The sequence below is a fragment of the Pogona vitticeps genome, chromosome 4, assembly GCF_051106095.1.
Source record: "Pogona vitticeps strain Pit_001003342236 chromosome 4, PviZW2.1, whole genome shotgun sequence".
NCBI classification, from domain to species: domain Eukaryota; kingdom Metazoa; phylum Chordata; class Lepidosauria; order Squamata; family Agamidae; genus Pogona; species Pogona vitticeps.
Window position 1 is genome coordinate 187580391 of NC_135786.1, and position 11513 is coordinate 187591903.

At 42.5% G+C, this 11513-nt stretch overlaps 1 protein-coding gene and 1 long non-coding RNA gene across 7 annotated transcripts in view; one reads left to right on the forward strand and one right to left on the reverse strand.

The window, feature by feature from the left end:
* LOC144588976 (uncharacterized) overlaps nt 1-7388 on the reverse strand; it is a 44182-nt gene extending 36794 nt beyond the window's left edge. Inside the window, exon 1 of the long non-coding RNA XR_013544772.1 lies at nt 383-7388. This is a non-coding gene — a long non-coding RNA (uncharacterized LOC144588976). The remainder of the gene's footprint in view (nt 1-382) is intronic.
* TAF4B (TATA-box binding protein associated factor 4b) overlaps nt 1-11040 on the forward strand; it is an 83434-nt gene extending 72394 nt beyond the window's left edge. For all 6 annotated transcript variants that reach the window (XM_078392632.1, XM_072998875.2, XM_020785735.3 and 3 more), the window contains exon 15: nt 9185-11040. In XM_078392632.1, coding sequence (XP_078248758.1) covers nt 9185-9328 — 144 coding nt within the window. In that variant the 3' untranslated portion in view covers nt 9329-11040. The remainder of the gene's footprint in view (nt 1-9184) is intronic.
* Nucleotides 11041-11513: the final 473 nt, after the last annotated feature.

Sequence of the window (11513 nt, forward strand, 5' to 3'; positions counted from 1 at the left end):
TTAATAGTAAGTTAACTTTCTGGAGCACACTCCTAAAATATTAGAGAAAGCATCAGAGTTAATAGTTGACAACTGCCTTGTGTTCCAGTTCTGGGAAGAAAACTGAGATAGAAATCAAACAAGTTCGTAAATATATAGCAGAATTTAAGGATCTAGCTTAGTAGAAAAGTGTTTGTGTCCTATACTGGGTTGTATCTAGTATTATGCATTTTAAATCTAGCTTAGTAATATTTTAAGCAAAATCTTTCATTAGAACATTTATCATTTGGGGGCATGATTTACATTACTGCAGTCCAGTGAACCATGTCAAAGTATAAACAAAGAATGTGAAGTTCAAAGAATTATTAAGACAATAGGTTCAAAGGTTTTAAGAGTTTCTTACTTGAACTTGAATTAGAGGCCTGTTTTCATTTGACAAAACTTGACAAAATTTGGAAGAAACCGGAGCTTCCAGCCAAAAAAATCCTGGGTGGACAAAAAATATGAAACATTTTCACCATCTCATTTCATAAGATCAGTGTGTAAGCTTGTATAGCTTCTGTTACAGAACTACTATTCAATTATATTCATGTCCTATGGGGGGGGGAATATGAATATTTCAGTAATGATACATGGAGTCAAGAGATAAAGGAAAAATTCCTGGTGTGCCTAGGGGTGTATCCAAAGGAGTACCACACATAAAGCATGCAATCTGTTGTTGTAACTGCCACTACACCAAGGAAAGTTAATTCAAAGTTTTTTCCCCAGATCTAGTAAGTATAAAGCAGCTGGTTGTAAGTTCTGCGTTCCAAATACTAAAACAAAGGCTGCAATCTTATGCATGCTTAATAGTAAGTCAACCCTGTTGAATTTGTTTGGACTTCCATCAGAATAAAACATGCATAGGCTTTAGGGCAGAGATGGATACACAGATACAGATAATTTTCAGAGGAGTAGCTGCTCTCTGTTATGGCAAAAATGGAAAAGTCTTGCAGCACATTAAAAAAGAACAAGATCATTCTGGCGCAGGGATTCCTGGACGGCAGTCCACTGAGCCATTCTCTTTTTGGACAGGAGGTCGCTTATTAGGATTCATTGTTTTGTCTTGTTTTGCTTTGTGATAGCTGAGAATCTGCAGATTTCTGCATGTTCTCAGTAGTAAGTCTTTTAAACTAATCTGTGTTTAGAAAGTAAATACTTCTGTCTCCCTAAAGTTCATTTGCTTCTGAAGGACATCACTGTTAGATTGCTGAGAAATCCCCTAGGGCTTGTTTCATTTAAAATACTGCCTGGGGCCTTCCTTCTGCATCCTGTTGGACTGACCTCTTTTTCAACCCTATAGAGGCAGCTGTGTTACAAAGCTGTCCCCCTCTCCAACTCCTTAAGGAGTTGTCTTCCTTTGAACTGTGACCCTTCTGTGCCTGGCTGGGACAGAAGGGCCCCCTCTCTATGGTACATGGCCAGCAATCTTTCTTCCATGCCTATTCTGTTTCAAGTCATTGTACAAATGGAAAGCTTCAAGTAATGGCATTTTTATTGTTTTGGTTTGAAGCAAGGAACAGTGCAGCACTGCATGATCAGAGAAAAGCAGCATTTTCTGAAGAGCAGATCACATCAACTATTCAGAGTACTTCTTAAATATGTTTTCACCCTCGATGATTCACTGTGAAGAATTTGCACAGCACTTTGTAGGCAAAGTGGCTCAGATCCGCTCTGACTTAAACTGTTGTTAAACCAGGTTCTGTTGACGTGACTTTGCCTCCTGCTTGTCATGCTACAATGGATCACTTCAGTTGGTGCAGCCTGAGGATGTGGACAGGATCTTTGGAGAGGTGAAAGCCATCCCATATGTGCTGGACTCTTGCCATTCCTGGTTTACAAAAGCAGCCAGAGGCAGAGCTGGTTCAGTAGGTTAGAGAGGTGGCAAATGCTTCCTTGCAGCAAGGCAGGACACCAGCACTCCTCGAATCTCACTGCATGGAAGAATTACTGGCAATATTCAATTTTTGGGCAAGGTTTTGAAGCATGTTGGAGTGTCCCATCTCCAGAGGTTCCAGAATAACGTGGATTATATAGATCCAATTCAGTTTGGCTTCAGGCTTTATTACAGATTAGGGATGGCTTTCGTCACCTTGATGGGATGACCTGTGTTGAGAACTGGACAGGAAGAATGCATCCTTGTTTGTTCTGCTGGACCTCCCAGTGGCTTTTAAAGTCACTTATCATGGTATATTTTAGGGTTGCCTTTCTGGGATTTATCTTGGAGGTATTTTCTTACAGTGGTCCCAGTTCTTCCTGGATGGCCAAACTCAGAATATAGTTTTAAGGTATTTTTGTTCAGCATTCTTGTGGTGCCCCCCCAGGGGCCAATGCTGTCCCACATGTTATTCAACATCTGTGTGAAACTACCCCTCAGGAGCCTTTTCTCTAGACTAAAGAGCCCCAAACACTGTAGCGTTTCCTCATATGGGAGGTGCCCCAGCCTAGTAATAATTTTATTTGTGCTCTTCTGCATCTTTTCCAGTTCCACTATGGTTTTGAGGTGCGGTGAACAGAATTGTATGCAGGTGCAGCCTTACCAGCATTTTGTACAATGGCATTATAATGCTGGCCGTTTTATTTTCAATCCCCCTTTTAAAGATACCTAGCATGCAACTGGCTTTCTTCACTGCCGCCGCACAGTGGGTTGACACCTTCATCAAGCTGTCCAGCACCACACCAAGATCTCTTTCCTGATCCATCACAGACAGCTCAGAACCCATTAAATAAAGTTTTGATTCTTTTGCCCCAATGTGTATTACTTTACATTTTCTATTGAAATGCATTTTCCATTCTCCCAGTTTGGAGAGATCCTTCTGGAGCTCTTCATAATCCCTTCTGGTCTTCACCACCCATAAAAGTTTCATGTCATCTGCAAACTTGGCTATCTCACCGCTTATCCCTGTCACCAGGTCATTTATGAACAAGTTGAAAGCACCAGTCCCAGGACAGATCCTTGGGCACACCGCTTTTCACCTCTCTCCATTGTGAAAATTGCCCATTGACTCCTACTCTCTGTTTCCTGGTTCTCAACCAATTCTCAATCCATAAGAGGACCTGCCCTCTTATTTATTTATTTAATTTATTTATTTATTTATTTATTTAATTTCTATGCCACCCAATCTACCCTGACTGTGGGGTTTTCTCAGCAGCCTTTGGTGAGGGATTGCGTCAAATGCCACCTGAAAATCCAGATAGACAAAATCCACTGGTTCAACTGCATCCACATGCCTGTTGACCTTTTCAAAGAATTCTAAAAGGTTTGTGAGGCAAGACTTACCCTTACAGAAGCCATGCTGATTTTCCCTCAGCAAGGCTTGTTCTTCTAGGTGTTTTAAGATTTTATCTTGGATGATGCTTTCCACCATCTTCTCTGGAAACACACATTAGGCTAACCGGCCTGTAGTTTCCTGAGTCCCCCCTCCTTCCCTTTTTAAAGTCTGGCATGACATGTGCTATCCTGCAGTCCTCTGGCACTGTAGCCATTTAAAGGGACAAGAAGCATCTGAAAAATGGGACCCTATATATAACTGGATTTGTTCTATAACTTGAAAGCCAAATGTGATAATTTTAATACAAAATAGCCAAATAACTCTAGTTGGAATTATATAGGCAACTAACAGACACAGAAGTCTTTTATGTAATGATATGTTTAAGTACAGATAATATGTGATAATATATAGCATGACATATTCCCTGTTATCCTGAGTTATTTCCATTTACCCTTGAAATGAAATAAAATAAAAAAGTAAAATAAAAGGACAAGTTGTATATTTTAATTAAAATGCCAGCAACTTTATTCTTCAGTTCCATGGGTGAATGCCATCTGGGCTTGGGGATCTATCGATCTTCAATTTATCAATTAGGTCTAAAACATCCTCTCTTTTAACCTGTGTCTGATTTAATTCATTAGTAAGGAAGGGGCCATTCGGGCAGTGGAACCTGCCCAAAGTCTTCTGTTGTGAATACAGATGCAAATAACTCATTTAGTTTCTCTGCAATCTCTAAGTCCCCCTTTACCTCCCTCACTATACAGAGAGCCAGCCACTTTTCTGGCAGGTTTCCTGCTTCTAACATATTTAAAGAAGCTTTTATTATTCCCCTTTATATTGCTGGCCACATGTTCCACAAAGTTTTTCTTCTATATTATCTTATATTTCTTTTGCCAGAGTTTGTGTTCCTTTTTATTTTCCTCATTTGGGAAGGATTTCCATTTATGAAAGGACCCTTCCTTGCCCTTTAAAGCCTCTCTAATTCCACTTGTTAACCATGCCAGCACCCTCTTGGACTGAGCTCTTCTTTCTTTGCGGTATATACTTCCGCTGGGCCTCTACTACTGTTGTTTTAAACAGGCTCCATGAACTCTGGGGAGATTGGATTCTTTTTACCTTCCCTTTCAACTTCTTTCTAACTAGTTTCCTCATCTGAGGGAAGTCTGCCCTTCGGAAATCAAGGGTTTTTATGTCAGATTTGTTTGACACACTCCCCCCAACATACATGGCGAAAGAAATAGCAGCATGGTCATTATTCCCTCAGTGACATTCACATCCCTAACCAGGTCCTGAGTACCACACAATATTAAATCCAGAGTCACCTGTCCTCTGGAGGGCACCATGACAAATTGTTCCAAGGCACAGTCATTTAGCATGTCAAGAAACCCGGTCTCTCTTTCTTGACCGGAGGACACATTGACCCAGTCGATGTGAGGTCCCCCATGATTACAATCCTGTCCCTCTTGGACACTTCCCTGATTTGTCTCCTCATTTCAAGGTCCCTCTTAAGTTTTCGATCTGGAGGATGATAGCATACCTCCACTATCACATCCTTGGGCCTGATAGTTTAACCCACAGTGATTCTGTGATGGAGTCAGACCTGCCATCTGTCTCCATTCTGCTGGATTCTACCCCTTCTTTGATATAGGTGGCCACTCCACATAACCCCCTCTGTCCCTCCTGTAGAGTTTATAGCCTGGGATTGTTATATCCCACTGGTTCTCCAAATTCCACCAGGTTTCTGTTATGGCCACTATCAGTGTTATCCCTAGTCACCAAATATTCCAGCTCTCCCATCTTTGTTCATACGCTTCGGGTATTTGCAAAAAAGCACCTGCGTATGGGGTTCCCCAAGAAGGCCTGCTTGTTTGTTTCTTTTTTCCCACAGCTTCTCATTCAGCCCATTACTCTCCCAGCCCTAATTCCTTCACTGTCATCACTTTGTGGTTCTCTACTCTCTTCAGCCTCATTCCATAGGGATGAGAAGTCCCAAACTGGATGCCATTCGGGTCCTGTTGGCTTTCCCCCAGGATTCAGTTTAAAAACTGCTTTGCCACCTTTTTAATGTTGAGCACCAGCAGTCTGGTTCCATGTTCATTTAACTGAAGTCTGTCCCTCTTGTACAGGCCCAGCATGTCCCAAAATGTTCCCCAGTGCCTAATGAATCTAAACCCCTTCCCCTGACATGACCATCTCACCCACGAGTTGAGGTCCCTGCGTTCTGTCTGCCTAGCTGGCCCTGCTTCCTCCCTAACAACCTAAATTTGACCTCCAGGACGTTGTGGCTATATTTCCTCACATCATTGGTGCTGACATGCACCACCACAGCTAACTCATCCCCAGCACACTCTACCAGCCTATCCAGATGAGACATGATGTCCACAACCTTTGCACCAGACAGGCAAGTCACCGTGTGGTCTTCACAAGCATCGCAGACCCTTCATGCTATGTTCCTGACATTCGAATTGCCCACTACCAGAAGCCCTGTTCCCTCCTCCCCACGAGGAATATCCTCAGTGCAACTGGATACAGGCCCATCACCTGTAGAAGGGGTCCCCTCTAGGGGATGGTTTCCCTCTTGTCCAGATTGGCGTCCTCCAACCCGGAGACTTCTAATCCCAGCAGCTGAGGAGCTGCTTGTGGGTGGGTGGGACAATGTCTGAAGGTCTCTGGAAGTCTTGCTGTGGTTCCTCTCTCCCTGTCTGTTTCTCCCGGTCCACAACCAAGACCCCAAGGCAGCAAACCCATTCTCTGAGTTCTTGGAGCTCCTTGCAACGAGGACACACCCATGTCTTTTGCCCAAGAGGCATATAGTCACACATATGACACCTGCTGCAAAACACAGGATAGTGCCCAACCCACTGCTGTCTGTCTGACTGCATGCTGATATTTGTTTAGAGTTTGCCAAACCTCTTCTCAAGGGAAGTGACAATTAGTATCTGGGGCATTGGCTTCCTCACCCTGCTGCTGAACTTGCACAGCTGCTTAACTTGCTGTGTCTTCTTACCCTGCACTTTGTTGCAATGTGGCACTTCATTGCAGGAGGCACTCGCGCTGAAGCAAGGGGACTCACTAGGAGTCCTGGCTTTTATGTTTTTTTCTTAGCTCATCCCCTTGCCCTTCTGGTGATTGCAAGGGGCTGAAGGGAGGGAGGTTCAGGAGGACAATGGAGCCCTGATTAGAGTGCTCCCTGGGGCCTGCAGAACCTTGTTAATCAAATCTGCAACTCCAGTAATAGTAATAGATTGGATGAGGGCTAATAAACTGAAACTTACCGTATATTTCCATATATAAGATGCCCCCATGTATAAGACCCCCTCCCCACTTTTCCAACCCCAAATTAAGAAATCTAAGTGGGGCTTAGTAAAAGGAGAGGGAAAGGGATCAAAGCAATCCCATGGCTCCACAATCACTTTGATCCCTTTCCCCCTAGTGCAGCCACGGGGATTGCTTTGATCCCTTTCCCTCTCCACTTGCTAAACCCTGCTTAGATTTCTTAATTTTGGGTTGGAAAAGTGGAAAATTTTGGGACATGATGGGCCTGTACAAGAAGGACGGACCTCAGTTGAATGAACGTGGAAAATTCCCATCATCCTTTCAATCAGCTATGTTGGTCATGAGAGATGGGAATTGCAGTCTGACATCGTCGGTGTAGCAAAAGTCTGTCATCCTTTATTTAGGGGTTTAAAATTAAATCTGACACCTTGATTTGTTTCTGAAGACAGGGGTGGTGACAGGCACTTATTTATGTGTAATCTTTATTTAAAGGACTACATGGAGTAGAACAGAGTAAAGAATTATTGTGAAAATCATGACTCTTCAGATGTGTGGAATCGTACTGTGCTCACTAGTTGAATGAATTGAGTTGTCTCATGGCGACAAAAATACAGGTTTTAGGGGGGAAATGTGATCAAGTTCCTGCCGTGAATCCATGGTTACACTAAGTGTGGTAGTTACTCAGAATGAATTGCTTTATCAAAATGAAAAATAGTGGACCTTGCAGAAGAATTTTTCTAACTTTGAATCCATGAAGTTAATGAAGTTAATAAAGCCGTTCTAGAAATTCCCAAACTTCATTTCTGAATTATATTATTATTCCAGAACCATATCAGTTAATTAAAATATGTAATCTTTTATTGACTTATGTTTAACTGTTAAAAGTGTGTATAAATGTAAAGTATATCTATAGAAAATTTAGTAACTTAAATGTGCTATCACTGCTTCAGTTCTTCATTCTTGGTTGAGTAAAAGACAGTATTAAGCACTTGATCTTTGTATTATCAGTGAACACTTCCACTTCCATGTTCTTTTTAAGACTGACAATTTGTGCATTTGTACAGTGGTGCCCCGTATAGCGAGGTTAATCCGTTCCGGATTAACCTTCGCTATACGAAAACATCGCTGTGCGGGCAAGGAAAGCCTATTGGAACGCATTAAACTTAGTTTAATGCGTTCCAATAAGCGTCCAAACTTACCCCTCCAGCGATGTTTTCGCGTCCGGCGGCCATTTTGGAGCCGCCGATCAGCTGATCGGTGGCTCCAAAATGGCCGCCGGATGACCCGAAATGGCCCCCTATCAGTGTTTTCGTGCCCTCCCCTTGCTTACGGAGGTCGCAAAAACGCCGCGGATGGCCCGAAATGCCCCCCCCCGGCAGCGTTTTTGCGACCTCCGTAAGCAAGGGGAGTGCACGAAAACACTGAAAACACTGATAGGGGGCCATTTCGGGTCATCCGGCGGCCATTTTGGAGCCGCCGATCAGCTGATCGGCGGCTCCAAAATGGCCGCCGGACGCCCCAATCGTCGCAAAGCGAGTGCGGCGATTGGGGCAGATCTGTATAGCGATCCCCAAAAAGGGATCGCTATACGGATTCTTCGTTAAACGGTGCGCTCGTTAAGCGAGGCACCACTGTATTTTTAATGAATTGCTTCTTAGTTATGTTGCCCTGTTTCCTTTGTTTATATTAACTATGGATTTCCTTGTATTAATTTAGTGTGTGGTCAGACAGGGAAATAGCTTGCATTTTGGACTGTTTGTGGCATGGTTCAATGCAAGTTATTTCCCAGCAATCACATGACTTATGGGCAGTAGCAATCCAGCCCAAATCTGATCTGTGATCAACCTGGACCTATTTTGGTTCACCCTGTTTTGGGTGCTGGACTGCAGCTATTCCTGCATGGACAGAAAGGTTGCCTTAAGCAAGATCACTCCAACCAAAGCAACCCTTTTCAGAGCAATCAGATGTGATCCTTTCTCACTGTCTGGTCACACTCTGACCCTGCTTTTTAATTGGGGGATAATGACATAATTTGAATGGCTGCCAGCAATTGCTTGGATTTGGAAGAAAGTGGACCTTCAGTGTTCTGTATCCAGTTACTCCCTTCAAACAGGCCAGCTATTGCTCAGCTTACCTGCAGTAGGCTGGCCTCACCCTCTGCCCTGATTGCATGATGACTTGGGTTTAAGGGTGAGCTGTATTGTAAACATAGGCTGGAATGTGCTAAAACGGGGGCTGGGCTAGCAGATACTTCCAACCAGTACCAGTATGTCCCAGTGTGGTATACTATGAATGATGCTGAAAAAGCAGTACCAATCATTTATGATCTGAGTGGGGGAAGGAGACTTGTTCTATCAATTTGGAGAGCAGTGATTAGCAATGGAGTCACCACTCTGCAGAAATCTGTTCATACAAGGGAGAAGCTAGTAGTGAGATTAAGCCAGTTGGGGAGGAAGCCGCAAAGAATCCCCAAAGTGAGAAGAGTAGATTAGGGGAGAATATCGAGGAATGAAGTTTGAACATAATGTTTCTGCAGGATATTATTTCAGTTGTTCTTTATGGTGTACATCTTGCATTTTGATTAGTAACACCATCTCCCTTTTTCCCCCCTTGTCCAGGGCTTGAATGGATTGCCCAGTTTTGCAAAGCCGTGTCTTCGTCCAAGGATAACACGTGTCTGTCTCAGGGACTTGATCTTTTGTATGGAACAGGAAAGAGAACTGAAGCATTCCTTAGCCTTGTATCAAGCTCTCCTGAAGTAATGGTGAGACTTCTTTTGTATTTCAGCTTGCAACAACTCATTGCCAAAGAGCACCTTTTTTGCACTCTTGTGATGTTAGTTCTTGGAAAACACTCCATTATAAGGAATAGACTGTTCAGAGGTCACTAAACACACACACACATGCTGCCTGAATTCACTAGAGACGGAGGGTTTCAAGGGCGAGTGAAGTTCTGTGCCAATCATTTCTATCAGTGTACCAATCTGCAATATCATTCTATGTGTGCCTTCTAATGCTGCAGATGGGGAAGAATGGTATGATGAATGTATTTAATCATAACCTAGCAGACAGTCAGTTTGCTAGTGCATTGCCTGCAGGATTCAACCTCTCTTAGATGGCCTAGTTTTGGAGCTCAGTGCTATAGCTAGCTGGAAGAAAAGCCAGCTTGGGAGCAAGCCAAAGAAGTGCCAAAGTGAGATCTATAATCTCCTGCCTCCAAACGAAGATGGATGAAGGAGGAAGCCCCAGTAGCGCTGTTTCTGTTGCCAGTCCTGCTGGACAGAACTGAAAGCAAGCTGGAGCTGTAAGAGTTGAGATGGGTAGTCTTGGAGATGCAGTTGCCTAAATAACGTAAATGTAATCTGGTGGAAAAACTGAACATAGACAGATGGGGTCATTTCATTTCACTGGAAAATAACTTCAGATGCATTTAATTTTTGCATCTCTGTGTGGATTTTAAATCAGGGATGAATATGTAATGGGTAAAAGACACTCTGCTTTATGGAAAGTGTAAAGGGGGTGTCCTTCCTCGTACATTGTGAGACTTAGGAAGAATGTATTTAATGGTTATCAGGGACATGGTCACTTTTAACAGGTGATCTGGAAATGATTTCAATAACTGCTGAGCAGAAAAAAAAACCTGTAGCACTGGCAGAAGAGCACAAAACTATCTGGGGATTTGAAACATTGATTCTGTGGATTTCAGACTGTCCTTATTAGTCTGTTTTGGATTACTGTACTTCTGAAAGAGGTGCTGGTGGACAGCTACAAGCAGTAATCTTTGCACTTTTCAAAAAGGATTCCACACTCCGGTGTACCTAATGCACTACTTTATAGTGTGGAAAGTGTAGGGTGGACAGGACGTGAATGCCTTCACAATTAAAATATTTATTTTTGTTTAGGGAAAAAAAGATTTCTAAGAGTTTTTGCTATGCTATTCTACAGAGTTGGGGGTGAGGATGGAAAACCTGCCTAAGTAGACCAGGATGGCTGATGATTTTTTTTTCCCTATGAGGAAAAGTGTGAAATAAGTTAACTACAGTATTCTGTGTTTGACTTCTGGTGGAACAATGTAATCCAATGGAAATGGGAGTTGGTAGGTGATCTCCCATTCCCACTTCAAAATTTGGGAAATGCTAATTGGTGCAGCTCCTAAACCTGTTGTCGGGGGATGCAAAATTGGAGTTACAAGTATTAGCAGAAAAGAAGGATTCCCAGTTCCATTGGGTTTAGGTCCAGTGGACCAAGTTATTTGTGAATATGTATAGATACATGTATAAAGCAGTACTCCTGACTATAAATCAGTAAGCAGCAAAATGCTGATGAGAAAAAAAAAACAAAAAGTATTTTGTATAATGAATGCTTAACTTTACTTTATAAAGTACAGCATTTTCCCTGTTCATGTATTCAGTCTTACTGACAGATGTTTCAGATTTATTTTAAATACTCCATTAAAATAACTATTTTGTTAAAAATTGTAAGACTCTTTACTGCTACAAATGTGAAAAGAATTCATTACGACATGAAACACCACGGCCACTCTTTCCTAGTTATCATGTGTCACGATCACCTTTGAAGCCCCTATTCCCCTGACCTTCACAAAGATCTCGCTCTTCCTTCTTCTTCGCTGCCACCAGATATTAATACTTTAATATCAATAAAATGTTGGGACATGTGTGAAGTCAAAACATAAATCATTTATTCAACAGGGAAGTTAATCAATTAGGTATCATAGTATAAATTACAGGTTGCAAATCACTTAGATTGGACTCATTAGAACACTTTCACAGCGCATGATATGTTGTTACATAATGACTGGATATACTGAAGCTATAAAACAGGTATGGGCAAAGCGCAATCTGTGGACCATGTACAAGCTCCTGAGGCCCAAACATGGCTCTCTAACACCCCTGCTCCAATCACTCACCTCAGTTTTCAAAAATGCAGA